This window comes from Phyllostomus hastatus, unplaced genomic scaffold, assembly GCF_019186645.2.
Source record: "Phyllostomus hastatus isolate PE091 unplaced genomic scaffold, TTU_PhHast_1.1 phas_scaffold_585, whole genome shotgun sequence".
Lineage (NCBI taxonomy): Eukaryota > Metazoa > Chordata > Mammalia > Chiroptera > Phyllostomidae > Phyllostomus > Phyllostomus hastatus.
The window spans coordinates 11,959,029-11,976,182 of NW_025334037.1; the positions used below are offsets into that span (position 1 = coordinate 11,959,029).

General features: G+C 36.2%; 1 protein-coding gene across 3 annotated transcripts in view; it reads left to right on the forward strand.

Annotated features, from left to right (window-relative positions):
* GAS2 (growth arrest specific 2) overlaps positions 1–17,154 on the forward strand; it is a 115,619-nt gene that overhangs the window by 64,338 nt on the left and 34,127 nt on the right. For all 3 annotated transcript variants that reach the window (XM_045825449.1, XM_045825448.1, XM_045825447.1), the window contains one exon: positions 997–1,104. In XM_045825449.1, the coding sequence (XP_045681405.1) occupies positions 997–1,104 (108 nt within the window). The remainder of the gene's footprint in view (positions 1–996; positions 1,105–17,154) is intronic.

A 17,154-nucleotide genomic window follows, 5' to 3' on the forward strand; every position in this document is an offset into this window, starting at 1 on the left:
GGGGAGAGTCAAGCCAGCACCTTCAGAAACCAGATTTATTCTCTCTAGCTTCTCAAATGCAGGCTGCACATTGTTTAGATATCTCTTCCAAGAAGACTTTGACTCAAAACACAGGAAAGTGTTGTTTTTGGTTGTTTGGTTGGTGGGTTTGTTGGTTGGTTAGTTGAAGAGAGGGCAGTCATGAGACATAGCATGACAGGCTCTCAATGAGGCAGAACATAAATATCAACCTTATTCCTTAAATCATGGACTATGCACTGTCTTCTGATAGCATGATAAGTACTGTGCACATATTTAGAGTAGCTATTTTTTAAGAATAGGAAGATGGATAAAATAGAGATAAATTCTGGTATCAGGTTCTGTAAAATGCATGTACGATCCTGTCCCAGAAGAAGGTTTTGGTAGGTGGTACTTAACTGAGATGGAGTGAGTTGCTGGATGAGCCCGGGGGTGAAGGAGAGATGGCTTATTTTAAAAAGTCTTTGAGCTCAAAATAAGATGAAACTACAGTCTTATTTAGAAAAATAATTTGTTATCATTTATTTTGAAATGGGTAAAATTCATATTGTTAAATTATAATAAGTAAACATAGGTTAGCCTTGTTAACATACCTTCTATTCTAGCTTTCAATACAGTTGTCTTGGCAACCCAATGTACGCGATCTTTTTAATCTTCCCAAAATGAGAACCCAGTTCTTCATTCCTATGCTGCCGATTGATATGCTCATTGTTCTTCTCCAGCATCATTATCATCATCATCATCATCCAGCTCACACCTTAGTGTAGTGTGGTTATTGGCCTTCAGGAAGTGGCTTCTGGGCCTGACCTCCATGTAGTTAGACTTAATGTGCTATTTCTGTGCTCAAATCATGCCCATAGTCTGATATAGAACAAATTTAAAAGCAGTAATGGTCCAGGGGCTTTTGAACCCACAGAACTGATCAATCTAAATGGGAATTGATTAAGGAGAATGAACTTGCTTGCTCTTCTATTTCAGGTGAAAAGGATTTCTGAGGATCCTCCTTGCAAATGCCCAAGCAAATTCTGTGTGGAGAGGCTCTCTCAAGGAAGATACCGAGTGGGAGAAAAGATCCTCTTCATTAGGGTAAAGTTTTACTTTTCACTTGATATCTTGTCCTTTATGAGCCTTTCAGGACTTGAGTTGGGTGTTGCAGGAAAATATGACCAATAACTAAGCAGGAACTCCCCCTCTGTTGGTTACAGTTGGACTTGAAGACATGAGGTATGAATGTTTTAAAATGTATCATACATAATTACTGCTGAGGGCTAAATAAATAGAACTCTCTCTTTTTACATATATACACAAAAACACATACCAAATAGATCGTACAGATCAAATAGAATAAGGAAAAGAAAAACCAACAAATTGCTTTTTGTTTGTACATTTAGTCTCAAAGGAACTATCTACACACACACACACACACACACACACACACACACACACACAACCCCAGTGGGAAACAAATCAATATTCTGTCCTGACCTTTCACATCAATAAGATCATCCTATTGGTCCCAGTAATTTTCAAATGATTTAAACATGATTTTTTCAAGATGTTTGGATTATAAACCAGAGTGAAGAGAATGAGAATTTGGTACAGTAGCATGGTGAAATGGTGACTGCCATTGCTTACTTAGCTTTTGGGGGTTGAATAAAGAAATGCAGACCTGTGCCAATCAGTGACTCGGTGGTCTCTGTCCATTTTACATTGTGAGCAGTTTTAGATTGTAATTAGTGGCTCAATAAAGTAACATTTCAGGCCTTTCACTTGTGATCTGTTTTGGTAATAATCAAGAAAACTTAATCTCTCAGAATAAGTCTATGACTTTTCATAAGACCAAGAATTTTTCTCAGAAATAAGAAAATGAAAAATATAACACTGATACATTTCTAGAAACCTTCAATTCATAAGCATAAGTATTTTCTACCTCATTTTTTAGTCCTTTCCTAAATAACAGTCATTATGGTTCAAAGGAGCTCTAGTCGCTCTTCATATGAGTAAGTTACAAATACATTGCTTGTGATTATTCCATAGAGCAGAATGATTTGAGTGTGCACGCTTAGTACAGTCAATGAATATGCTAAACAATGCTCAAATCAGTGATGGCCTGGTAGGAATTTTGTCTCCGTAATGTTTTCTCAATTTCAACTTTTGACTGAAGATTATTTTCAGGCTCAGCTTTTGTTCTTAAAAGTTCAACAACGTGTTATTTGAAGAAAAGTTTGATCATAATTAGCCTTCAACAATAATGGCAATCATTTTGGATTTTAGTCTAATGTAGGCCAAGGTTTATTGATTATTTTTTAAAAATCTCAGATAATAATTGACATGTTGCTTTGGAATAGCCGTGAAGGGGATATAGTGAGATTTTTTATGAGGGGTTTGAGTACGAATCTGGGAAAATGGCCTCACTATTGTAAACAGTTGCCCCATCAGGGCCTGTTGTTTCCTTGTTCCTCATGATAAGGATAACGAACAGGTTTATTTTAGCTAGGCTGCCTCCTTTCCCTTTCATACATTAAAAAATAGTGACCTAGTATTTCCAAAGATGTCTTTCAGTTTTACTGTGTTGACTTTTCTCAGTTCAGACTCAGGCCCCTTGAGAATATTAGGCCCTTGAGCTCAGAATCAAAACAGCATTTTATTCATATGAAAAATTATTCCTTTTATGATAGAAGTATTGACAAAAACATTTCTAAATTAATAAACTTTGTACATTCATACAAATTAATGAATTAGATACTTTTTCCTCCAATGTGCCCTAATATCTTTAGGATATATATATATATATAAACATTTTTATTTGTGTCTAGAGTTCCACATTTAGTCAATTGTCAAAGAATTTGATATCTTTTTTTATGAATTACATAAATTTACCTTGTTTTCAACCTTTACGGTATTTTTTGGTGTTCTATTTTTCTTTTCAGAAAATGGTCTCCTTTTGGTAAAATCTGTGCATTGCATTGTTTATAGAGGAATTGGGATTTGCATTACTGAAAAAAAATTGCATGAACATCCCTAGTGATAGCATTTGAATTAAAATACAAGTGTGTCACAGCAGAACATACTGTGCACATTGAGTCCCGTGCTTCCAGGGCTCCAGGTAAGTCAGGAGTGAGGAGGGAACTGTCATGTGGTCACGCACCGAGTGGCCAGCAAGCTGCGGCATCCTGCTGCTGACGGAGGTGCTTTAACAGCTTCAGTCGCTCACTTTTCCTCATTTTGTACTGCCCACATATACTTTGAACATTTTGTTTTACGACAGATTTCACTTTTGAATTAACACATTTTTTCAACTGTTAATTTTTAAAAAGGACTCTTTATATAACTGCCTAAATTGGAAAGTTAAATTATTTGTCCAAGAAAGGAAGATATCCATTAACATATATTTATTGAAATTCTTATCTTTTGGCTTGCTGGGGGTCCATTCCCACCCTGATGGAGGAAAATGATTCTAAAAACGCTCCTCTGTTGTTTCTGGTTATCCCTAGAGACTTATAACCTCCCATTCCCTTGAGTATAGGAATGGAAATTCTACATGCAAGCCCTATCATGCCATTCATTGCACATTTCTCCCTCTTTTCTTCACTTTAGTGAATGCATGAAATAATAGCATCTCACTGCTAAGTACATAATTTGGCTAGTACTTCTGATTTGGGCAGGGTCTGTATTTAATTGATTGTCATTCTGCACTGACTCACTGTAAAGAACTGGCAGTTATTACTCAAAATAAAAAACCCTCAGAGGTATGGGTTTTCAAATGATCATATGGTTTTTGTTGTTGTTGCTAATATCTTAACTTTATGGTTCTCTGAACACCTGGATTAAGCAGTGAGTGCCTTTAGACAAATTCTTACACACAGCAGGGGAATGATCACCTCACGGTGTCTTCATTGAAGTTCTGCATTTCTTATATTTGTATGTTTAATATTTGCATATTGTAAACTTTGTCATATATTTTTTGAGGCTGCTAAATATGGTCATATTTACTATTGGGTTGGCCAAAAAGTCTGTTTAGTTTTTTCCATAAAATAAAAGACACGTTTTTCATTTTCACCAATAACTTTATTGATTTGGACATTTTGAGTATGTTGGCTATCTCCCACATGGTACAACATTGATTGTTCTCAGTTAATGTCTTGATTTGATTGCTATCAACTTCCACTGGTCTACCTGACCATGGAACATTGTCCAGTGAGAAATCTCCAGCATGAAAGTTCACAAACCACTTTTGACACGTTCCATCAGTCACAGCACCATCTCCATACACTGCACAAATCTTTGTTTGCATTTCAATTGTGTTTTTACCTTTCTTGAAATAATAAAGCATAATATGCCAAAATGTTGCATATTTTCTTCCATCTTCAGCATTAAAATGGCTACACAAAAATTTACCAATTTTGGTAAGATTTTTAAATGCATGCTGATGTGAGAGCTGTTGCAATACAATCTAACAAAATTGTTTCAAATTAAGTTAAAGACAATTAAGAGCAACTAGAGAGCCATCTTATGGAAAAAAACAAACAAAATTTTTTACCAACTCAATACGTGGTGTCTTAGCTTTGATCTCCTAGTTTTTTGTCAGTCCTGAGAACAGCAGTGTCTTTCATATGGCCATAATGAACCTGGCCATGCAAAGAAGGATTCTATCTTTCAAGGCCATTCTTAAGACTGTTGACTTAGCTCTTACATAAATACAGTACAATTATCAAAACAGTGACTCAGAAAAAAAACTACCTCTTAGAAATTGATAAATACAAGATTATTTTAATGAGTCTTCATATAATACATTTATTCTCAGTTTAATGATTTCATTGCTAATCAAATTCCAAGGTTTGTTGACAACACCTGATCACTTTACTTTATACGATTTTATGATTATTATGTATGTGAACACATCTTCTCTTTATACATTCAAACAGATACAGTAGCAACAAGTAAGAATGAAAATTTAAGAATCTGAGCAGATTAAAGAAAGAGAGCCCAGAAGACATTTTCTGCAGAGGATATCTTTGCTAAGCATATGTCTTATCTGTGGGTTTCTAGAAACTACTGTATGAATGGATACTTCGCATACATGGCTATGTAGTATGCATTTATGTAGATGCATCTAAATGCTTCTGTAGGCATGTCTGTTTATATGCATATGTCTGCATTTCAAGGCGAGGGATTAATCTCTATCCAATTATAAAGAATCCAGTAGTGCCAAAGAAAACCTCTGAGCTTTTTGACTTTTAGACAATCATGCTAATGATGCCCTGTCCAAGTGGGAATTCTCTTGTTTCTAACTTATAAAAAATAATTTTCAAAGCCCTATTTTTGCTCCACACCTTCCAACATTGTTTTCAACCAGTCTCGTGGACAAGCAAGATAAATGCAGCTAATTTGTTTCTGTGTAGTGAAGATGAAAATTTACTTTCCTCCAAGGTATACATCTAAAAACAAGGGAAAGTTCTAAGGGTCTAAAGGTCCGGAAGCCATGTAAAAGTCTATGCTATTTTATTTGTCATCCTCAGTTCAACGATGACAATATTCTATGTAAATTATCTTACAGTAAGTTTTGAAAGTGATCCCCATATCAGCAATACATGCATTACCTGGGAGCCTGTGGGGAGTTGCAGATTCTTGGTCTCCCCCGACTTATAAATCGGGAACTCTCTGAGGGCAGGGCTGGGCCACTAGTGTTTTAGCGAGCCCTGCAGGTGCTTCTGAAGTTGCTGAAGTTTGAAACCACCAATCTCAAAGAAAGAAAGAATGATATAAAGTAAGAAACTCTTTGTAAACTGCCACAATTAGAAATCATTGCATGTCTGATTATAGAAGACAATAAGCTTTCAGGTACTAGAAATGATCATTTTGAAGACTTGTATGTGAGAAAATACTGAGGGTATAATATTAAGTGGCAAAAAACCCCAAACTTTGAAACTGTATTTACCTATAAAAATACCTCTGTGTAGAAGTGATATGTGGTTATGATTAAGATTTGAAGGGAATAGGAATAATGGAAAATAGTTTTTAATTGTTGAGGGCATAAAATTGGACTGAATTTTTTGTTTTGCATTTACTTCTGCTGATGACATTAACAATATGAACTCTTTAAAAGAGCAGTCAGCAACCTGATACAGTTGCAAATTTGAGAATAAATAAAAAGACTTTTATAAGCTGTCATATTAATTAGCTGACGGCTCATTTTTCTGGTCCTTTGGCTAAGCTTCTTGTCTTCAGGAAAAGGGTAGGGAGGTTTATTGGAGTCATGTGTTATAGAGTAAGGAGGATTTTGCATTTTTGTGTGTGTGCATTTTGAGTTATAGCACATTTTTCCTTGGCTGAAGCTATTTACCCTTTCTTATCTTCCTTTACTATTTTATTTCTCCTTTTTGAAAACTCAGATTGTTTTGGATTAGTACGAAAAGAAACACAGACATCTGTACAATTTTCCTTCTCTCTGCAGACCCCATAATTGAACCACATACTCAGTTTTCTGTCTCTTACGCATGAAGGCTTTAATTATGATCTCCCTTTCCTTTAAAGCTTAATTTTTAGTGTCATGCAAATGACCTAATATGATCAACTGATCTGTGCTAATATGACAAACTGATTTGTAAACAGCTTTCATGAGTAGACTGTCCACGGGGTGAGTTCTCTACACTTAACATCATTGCTGTAATGCTCCGGCAGTAAGACTTTCTGGCACAATCACAAGCAAGCCAGTAGGGTTGTATGTTGTGAGGTAGCTGACTTTTTGTGCTTCTATTGGGCAATAATATGATGAATGTATATGTGTGTATACATATATACACACATATATACACACATGTGTATGTATATGTGTATGTATGTGTATGTATACATACACACACATATATATATATATTTTACTTAATTACAATTTATCACTACCCTAACATTGTACTTTAATGTTGTTCAAGGTGTGTTCCAAGGAATAATAGTTTCAGAAGATGTTCAGAGGTATTATTTATAAAGAAGGTATTATTTATCATGATAAAGAGTCTAAACAGGCTTCTTTAGTTACTCTTATTATTGATAATGGACTCTGTTAGTCTCTGTTGGAGCACGTGGCGTATCTCATTTTACATCTCATCCCAGTGTGGTAGACACTGTCATCATTCCCATTTTATAGATGAGGAAGCTATAAAATGGAGGATGAATAACTTCCCAAAGATATAAGCTAATAAGTGGTGAAGGAGGGTTTCAAAGGCCCAACTCCTGAATTTATGCTCTCTACCACTGAGAAATATTGATTTGTTTAACTGGGATTATCTGGGAGTCCTTGGAGGGATGAATATGCTAATGTGACCTATCAATCCCATAGTACATAGTGAGATGTACAATGCAGCATTTTCCAGATGTATCTGAAAGTGTCCCTCTCTCATGTTCCCCCACCCCTGCCCCCCAGAGCATCATCCTGGGCTGGAAGGTCATGAAAACATGCTTTGGGAAAAGAATGATAAATTGAAGCAAATTTAAAAAAGTAATTTGTAATGTAGAAGTATACTGAATTGAAAGTTTTCTGCATTTGTCAGAGCTAAAACCCATATATATGAAACTACTACTAAGAAATACTGAATTTATAGCCATTTTCACCTTAAAGTTCGTTTGGAAATGATGATTCAAGGAAATGACTGGAAAACCTTTAAAGGAAAGACAGCTGCCATTAAAAATGTATCATGTGTGCCGGGCATTTTAGCAAGTGCTTTATAGACATGGTCTCACTGATTCCCCTCTGCCACACAGCTGGGAATTGTTTTATCCTTTTGTCACAGGTGAAAAGACAAAAGTCCTTTCTTTTTCCAGACTTAGAGAGGCTAGGCCTGAAGTAAGTAGTATGACAAACAAAACTAAAACTGAAGTTTTGATTCGCAAACCCATAATAAACTCCACTTCGGGCTGCTTTCCTGTGGCATGTCATTAAACATTTTATTCACAAGTTTAGTTCTCTAAAAAAGAGTGGCCTCTTTTTTTTTTTACAATATATTTAAGGCTTGACTATATAGATGTGTATTCCTTGTACCATTTTTGCTTTAAAAATATTAAAAATGCAAAGTGCTTTACAGTCGTTTACTCAATAGTGCCCTACCGTGAAGAAAGGGACACACTATGTTTGCCTGACTCTATAATGATAGTAAGAACAATGATAACAATATTTATTAGGTGTTTACGTGTATGCTAGGCGCTGTTCAAAAAGCTTTAGATGGTGTATCTAGTTTAATAGTCAAAATTGATTAGACCTGTATACATCATTGGATGTATTATCTGTCCTGATATCTTTTTAATAGAAGTCAGAAGGTAAATCTTCTATATTGCCAGTAAAGTCTTGCTGAGTCTTCTTACTAATTGTGGATATTTTTTAAATTGGATTAGTATTATTTGAAGTCATTTTTTATAGCAGACCTTCATATTTAGGTAAAATTATATGACAACAATGCAATATACAGATAATGTATCATAGAATTGTACTCTTGAAACCTGTATAATCTTATTAACCAATGTCACCCCAATAAATTTAATAAAAAAATAAAATAAATAAATAAAACAAAATCTTGCAAGGAAAAAAGAACATGTGACTTTCCATGCTAACACCCTAATTGTTCAGGGTAAATTTTTTTTCTTATGTTAAGAAGTGTGACTATTTAAAGAGCCTAAAAAAAAGACAATGAATAATTTAATTGGAAGTCAGCAAAGGGATTTGAAATGTTATGGAGTCACCTTCTTTATACTCCTTTTAAGTGAAATCATCTCAGATAAATGGAAAGGTCACACACATTGTTATAGACTCATTGTAATTTCTTCTTTACTACAAAAATTCTTCAGGATTATATCTGTGTGGTAAAAATCAACTCCCTGTAACAAAGCAAGCAAAAGAGGCATCAGAGCTCTGTTGCTATAGCAACCCACCCTGGCAATGTCTTCTGGGACTCACTCTAAGGGAAGGTCCAATGGTAGTGAGTTATATTACTTCATTTTCTGTTCTCATGACACATTGATTTATTGTGAGTGAAAAAGTACCATGGTTCAAATCGCATACCTTTCCTGGTCATGAAAAATGGGATGTTATGTAAAAATGCAAAGGAGTTTTAAACAAGTAGCAAACACAGCAATACTTCCATTTATCTTAGTGGGAACATTACACAAACAGCCATTACTTAGAAGCTGAATGTCAAAAATTCATAAAAAAAAAACCATTACTACTAACCTTTGCTTTAATTTAGCAATTTATGAGAGAAGTGATTAGGATTTCAAAACTGTCTAATGGTTTAGATTCATTTCTAGGAAAAATATGACCATGTTTGCCTCTGATGTATGCAAAATCTCAGGTAACACGGAGGGCTCCGATCCACGGTGAGAGACACACTGGCTGCTGTTAGCATGTGAATATTTCAAACTGGGTATCTTCCTTTGCTCAACTGCCTCAAAGGAACACTAATTCAGGAGAAGCAAGCAGCAACATTTAAAATGTATTAAAACACTTCCATTTCAGTTTTTAAATTTTTTACACTTTTATGGGTAACATGGGTATAATGTACCCTTTGGTAACACATCTTTCAAGGGACTTTGCAAGTGCTGATAAATCCTCTTCAACTCTCCTTTCTGAGAATGGTATGTGTCCTACATGAATGCAAAATAAGCAAAGAATGTTTAACCGTTGCTGTAAAAAGAAATCAGCTGTTAGGGTGTGGTTTCTCTAAGATTATCCATTGAGGTTGGAAAGCTTTGAACATGCAACAATGTAAGTTAAACTTGGTTGAAGATTGCACCCAACACTACATTTGACAACACTTTTAAAGGCAAGAAAAAAATGCAAGTTGTTACTTCTTACAAGAATGGAAAGATTAATATATATGGGCAGATCTGTATATTCTTATTTAAGTTAGAGAATTCACTTCTCTTTCTGTGGAATCGTTGAGAGATATATCACGTGTGAAGAACAATGAACAAATGAGAGCTCAAAGGCAAAGAGACCTTTCCCCTGAGAATTCGCTATTATTGGCTGCTTAACAAAACTTGTGTCTATGTTCCACCCAACCTGAGAAACATCCTTAATCCTCTCCAACCAGATTAGCAAGGTTCACCTGCCTCGTAGTTGTGCAGTGCACTCCTGACTCTCTCTCACCTTTCATAAAGAATAAATGGACACTTTTTTTCACTAGCCACAAATCAGTTATTTAAACTTACAGAAGCACTGGAAAATTAAATGGCTTCATTGAGAATGTACACAGGTCTTATGATCTGTATTTCCAATTTCTGCCTCTCTGCCATTAAAATAAATCTGTTACATATATATACACATACACACATATATAGGTATGTATTATAATGTGGTGTGTGTATGTGTAGTGAAAGGCACAGTGTGAGAGAGTTGAATTAATGTAATGATTTGGCATTTTGATTTTAAGAGAAGTATTAAGTTGATTTTTCTGTGCCTGAAATGTAAACCCCTAGGTCAAGAAACTGGTGCAAAAAAAAAAAAAACAAAACAACCTTTTATTTTGTCTACATTTCATCATATACACTATATTCACGGAATGACTTCTGTGCGTCAGGTGTTTTTCTGACTACTTTGTCCTTGGATTCTTTTATTTAGCCCTCACAACTCTTTGATATAGGCACTATTATTATTATTTCCATTTTAACAATAAGGAAACCAAGCATTAGGGAATTATTTACTTGCCAATGGCCACACAGCTATGAGTCATACCTTTCTTGGAATTCAACATATCTGACCTCAGAGCCTGCGGTTTTAACTCCAGCATGTGCTTTCATTCTCTTTCAGACTATCTAGTCTCTTGGCATGTCTTGTTGTGAGTATTGCTCCTCAACCTCTCCACAGCCATTAATAATTAACTGGTACTTAATGTGCAGCTCTTCATTTGCTTACCCATTTTGCTGGTGTGCTTTGACAAAATATGAAGTTTAGTAGACATTCCCTGCTGGAGAGTCAGAAGAAAGTACCCAGGAAACAAAGAATATTAAAAAACAATGACCCCCAAGAAAATTCAGAAAAACAACCAGAGTGATTTTCACATTGTACAATGTATTTATTGATTTTTTAAATATATATTGACCAGACTTGAAAAGTCTTCCAGAAGCAAAATGTATTCTGGAAATGAAGAAACTAAGGAATATTTTCAATTAAATATATTTGCTTTTATGAAGTTAAGATTAAATCCTTTAGTTAGATTATATATAAAAGGAGTTTCTGAACATGCCATGGTCGGGTAGGGAGGTGAAATTGTCTTGTTCTCCTTTTTATACTTTTATGAAATGGTCTAAATTAGACTTAAGACAAAGTGCAAACTGAAAACTTTTGATTGCAACTCATGCTTTTAAAAACAAGGTCTCTAAAAAATGGATGTCAACTAATATTTAAATAACATTTTTTCTTAACTCTTTTTATCCTGGTACTTAATGGCAGTAAAGAATATCTTTCTTTTATGTGGTTTGTAAGTACATTCACTTATATGTCATCTCATTTTATTCTCATTACTATTCTTTGAGAAAAATCTGTGTGATTGTTAATTTGCAATCTTATTGCATTGAGGAATCTGCAAATAATAAAGATTAAACAACTTTCCCAAGGTAATCCGGCTAGTAAGTAGTTGGTGCCAGGTTGAATCTTATAAATTTTCATATATTAAATTCCATACATTTTAAACTTCACACAGTAAAATACCCATTTGGATTTTTTAATCTTAACAAAAATAGAAACAATTGTTCACCATGTTTTTACTTTTAGAATTTTTTTGGTTGTTTCTAAGTTAAGAATTTGCCTTGCATTACAAAATAGATATCACATAATAATGTGATATTGTAAAATTCATAAGCTTTTTATCTTCCTTCCTTTCATAGTCTTCAACAAGAACATCTTGGTTTATATGATCTATATAAATGTGAATGACTTTATATAAATGTGAATGACTTTAATGATTAAAATATGATTTTTTTGTGAAAAGAAAGCAATGAAACAGTTATATACAGTATGTCATTGTCTTGAATTATTGATGAGTCTTCTAGCAGTGAAAGAATAAACCTGTGAAATATCTGTCACTATAAATTATATCTAGTTCTCCTGTGGGCTTAAGTTGACAAACAGGACGCAGCCCGATTCATTAAGAAACGTACTTTGCAGATGTGGCATCTTGAGTTTGTTTTGAGTGTAGTCAAACATGGCAGAAGTTTTTCCATCACCACAGGGGCTATAATAAAATGGGACTCATTTATTTAGTGGTATCTTTTTCATAAAATTGATGAGTTAAGCTTCTGCGTGACTTGGTCATTTTAGACCTTGTGTTGCCTTTTTTCTCTAATACTTGACATTTTGAATTTCAGTTCCTCTGTTAAAAATGTGGAATTCTTCTGGTCCTGGACCCAACAAGTGCTTCCTTTTTCTCACTGCTATGCCTTTCATTGCAGGAGCCTTACTGATTCACACAGATCTCAGTTCCCTGGAGTGGCGGGTGTCAATCTTACTAGTATTAACATTTTTATCTGAAGCCTGGTTGTGTCTTATTTTAGGATACATTTCGCCATTTCCTGCCATCTTGTTAGAAGAAGTCTTTGTGTAGATTTTGGGAGGAACAAGGCATAAGAATTTGGGTTTGCTATTGGCCTTAAGATATATTCTCAATTTGTGAAATCCTGAAAATCCTGATGTTACTAAAAAAAATCCCAGAGAGTTATTTAGAGGTTTATTGGCCATTTTCCTAGAAGAACCGCAGCAAGAAATCACCGCATCCCACCACTGTTCTCCTGGCTGCAGCCTTTCTTTCCCATCTCCATTTCTTTTACTCACTCGCTTCTCTCGCCAACTCCTGCGCTCCCCTCACAGCTTGTCCTTCGCACACCCTTGACTCTCATGGAGAAATGCTATCTTTCTAGCATAGAGTTCTTATAATCTAATCTGTGTTATAGGCAGATTTTAAGGGCTATAGACTCTGGAAAAACTATAATTATTTGAGAAATCGCCATGTAAAAGGCTTTCTCATCCCTTAAAATACAATCCAGCCAATGTTTTGTTTATTTTCCCAGAAACTGACACCTTGGTTAATAGTCTCTCACTTTTACTCTGAACCTGTCACTTGTTATTATTATTTTTTTTGTAATCTGGCCTCATGGATAGTCTCTCTAAGGCATCATTTGAGAGCCGGTAAAGGGAAAGCCTGATTTAAAATCTGTCTTCTAACTTTGACTTCAGGCATAAGGTTTCTGAGAATCCCATCTCAAAACTGGAGCATCCAGATAATGCATTAATTTGTCATCATCCATCAATGTGTTAACTGTAATAATTTTACCCAGTCCAGTACTCATTTTTCAATATTCATGGTCTTTTAATAGAAAAATCATCAAAACTCCTGTGGTCCACAGAACATGAGGAGTTTTACTAATGTCACATTGCCTACCCATCTGATAGGAGTAAAGCTAAGGTGGACTTCATCCAGCCTTGCACGAGGAGGCACTTGGGACCACAATGTATACATTACAAAATTCCTCTCCATAGTAAATGTAATGGTAGGGCCTTGAATATAAGCAAGGGGCCAGCATTGGTGAGCTGATGGGTAGCAGGGAATTCAGAACAAGATGGCAGGATATCCCCTAAAGTAGGAATTTTCATACTGAAAACAATGGCTTCATTTAATTTTTTTTTTCTAGGACTGCATCAGACATTCTCTAGAGTCTGGTATGTTTCTCTTATGGAAATGACACACAGACTTGATGTTGATTGCCTGAGCAAAATTATTTCCGTACGTGTATCTCTTATTTTTATAGTAAGAGTTCTGAGCAATGAACAGGAAACCAAAGGACCCCAGGAAAGAGATAATTCTAGTGTTCATGTTGTAAAATGCCGATGGTCCTTTTACATATGCTTCAGTTATAACTTAGATCACTGGGCAGTAAAACTGCACTGTAGGAAATGAATAGTCAGTCTCATTGTAACTTTTTTTAAAAAAAGTTTTCTTTAATCTTGTCACAAAAGATCACAGTTTGCATTTTCAGGTAATGTTCCTGTGCCTTTCTGCAGTGGAGATGGAGAGCATTTTATGAACTTCATATCTTCTTGTTTCAGTAGGGTCTTCATGGTTGTTACTATGTCTCCACAGCCAAAGCAAAGCAGACATTTAAGGTAATTACTTATTAGATAATTAAGGGGAAACCTCTCCACTTTGCTTTCACTGCGGAGCCTTGACCTCCAGATAAATGAGGGAAGTTGGGCAACAAAAAAGGGAATAATTTACTTAGTTTTTTTTCTCTTTCCTTTTTTTTTCAGTCAGGTTTTCAAATGATGGTTCCCCTTTGGTTTTCCCACCAAAAATGGCAATCTGGAGCTTATTGTCAGTGGGTGGCAAGCAGTAACCTAGTATTTTTACCTTTTCTGAGTATAGTTCCCATGCTCCAGAGCATTCCTTCATTGAGCTTATTATTAAAATTGTTCAAAAGTAGAAATCTCAGTTCAGCTTCTGTATGCCATAGTATCTTGGGTTTTGCTTTCAAATATTTAAGATAGTATCCTTGTGGAATAAAATTAAGCACCCTATAATTTTTTAATATTCCCTTTCTACTCCCATTGCACAAATTGCCCTTTGTGGTTGATCACATACAGAACCTCCCGGACCCCTGCCGAATCTGTGCTCCTGACACTGCACTTACTGATGCACCAGTGGTGCTTTACCAAACATAAGCAATTTGTTACTCTGGCACTAGAAAAGTTAGAGAAAATAGAAATGGAATATGACTGAAATTTGCAGCGCTGAGATTGCTGGTGTGCATAGAAGGTTTGGTTCATTCTTAGTTTTTCAATATTAATAATTCTGGTCCAAAAAGAGCACCTTACTTGAGTGTTACCTGTTTCACATAAATACAAAATAATCTTTAGAAAATCTCCATTTTTTAAATTGTTTAAATAGGGTAAATATATTTTTAAACTACATATGAGATTTAGTTGAGATCTCTAAAACAAGCATTGTTAAATGCATTTCCTTATGCATAATTTATCCTTTATTCAGCAAATCCATGAGTGTGTGAAATGTGCAAAGAACTATTAGAATTCTTGAGGACACAGTTTCTGTATAAACTCTTCCTTTATAAAGATCATGCATAACAATGCAAAAAATTGGTCACATACTACTAATGATTCTGACAATGACATATAATTTAATTGGTTGTAGACATTAATAATTGACAAGAAAAACAAAGTGGTTAGCTCCTGAAGAGTTACTTCTAAAATCTCACCAAACCTGAACATATTCTGGAAAACATTAGAATGCCTGATCAAGGTGGGGGCAGAAACACCAACTCTAACTTTCCTTGGACCTGCTGAAAGATATTGCACAGAGACTTATGAAGCAAGTTACTATTAAACAAAGGTGAAGCCTAAGTCTGTTGTGCTGATTTGACTATGACAGCCTTGACCCTCATTTCTCACCAAGGTTGATTAACCACTCTTGCTGGCTGGCTGTGAAGTTTGCCCTTCAGTGTTCAGATGTCACTTGGTTAAAGAGGAAGATGTTGTCCAATGGAGTTTTTGTTGTTGTTGTTCGGAGAATGAGTGTCTGTCTCCTTTTCACTCATTTAATTGCCACACCTCTTCTTGCTTCTCTTAAAAATTATTTTTTTTTCTTTTTCATAAGTGTCTTTTATGAGGGCACAAATTGAATTAGAAAGCTGGGAATGTGGTTATCTCAGATAACCCTAGCCACAATTCTTTGTATTTTAGTGTGTGTCACTAAAGAAAATCCTTGAAGTTCCTATGATCTCGGAGGCATCATGGATTTCATAGGGCAGGTTTAGTGGAGCTGGCATGCTAGTTCTTTTTTGGGGAAGGGGCAGTTCAAACCCCTCTTTGCAGAGGCTAAAACCAGTAGAGCTCTCTTCTCTCGTTTTCTCTGCCTTCCTCCTTCCCCAGAGAAGACGAATTAGAGAAAGAGTGGACACTTTGCCAGGTTTTTGGAGCGGCATCCCCCATCCCGGATCCTTGTTTTTCCACTTCAACGCAGACTCAAAATGACAGTTGCCGTAAGTGAAGTGAAATGCACAGAAATCAAGGTCGAAACTTGCTTCCTGGAGACATTTCTCAGAGACCCCGCAATGCCCGAAAAGCAGCTTGGAGCTGAGCGTTATCATCGGGTTCTTTTCTGGTCCTGGAACAATAAAGGAGCCTTCAGTGGGTGCAGCCCCATTTAGGGTCATCTGTCTTTTCACCTTTGAACCTAGACATTGGCAAGCAGGGTTTAGAAGACTTTATCGTATCATGGAGCAGGGGCTGAAATACCTGGAGATCGGCAGAGGCCAAGCCCCTAATTCCGCCTCCAGAAGGCTGCAGTCTGCTGCCTGTGGTTCCGACGCGCTGCGCACCACTCCCTGCAGGCGCTCTGCCTTCTGGCCCTCGAAGGCTCTTGCCGGGAGGCCTGCCATGCTGTCTTCAGTCCCGTCTCATTTCCGGCTTTCCCCTGCCTCATTTCACGTACCTTCCCGCAGATGGGACTTCTGCTCTCGTCATCTTCACCCCTGCTGTGCAGTGCCACCCCTCAGTCTTAGTCCCTCTTAGGTAAACCACCTTTGGATCCTGCCAGGTCTGTACAGGGCTGGAATTGGCACTTGTCCTGGGACTTGATTGGCGTGAACTGCCGTTCTCTCTGTAGCACCATTACCTTTTCTGCCTGCCCTTGTTGGCACTTCTTAGATCAATTTGTTTCACTTCCAAGATGCCACTTTTGACTCCTTTCCCGCAGCAGGTTACAGAAAGGTGGCAAGCACTTTAGCTGTTGAGATTACAGCTGTTCCCACTTAATCAGAGGATGTCGAGGAAGGTGTTGACAGACTTGAAATGCCTCCACCCAGGATTTGCTGCTCAAGACATTCCCAGTTAAATATGTCAAAATTTTGTTGTTGTTGTTGTTATTGTTTTACATGTATTTTCAACTAAATGATCTCCAAACATATTTATTGTGTTGCAAGTATTTCTCTAGAATTACCAGTGCTTTCTCATTACTAGGTGCTGGAGCTGCCATAAGTGGCTTATCTTCAACCACGTTCTCTCTGATTTCCTTCAGCTGAGAGGCTTTCAAAACAAGGTGTATCTTTGATTAAACTTAGTATGCTATTTTAAATAGAAAACTT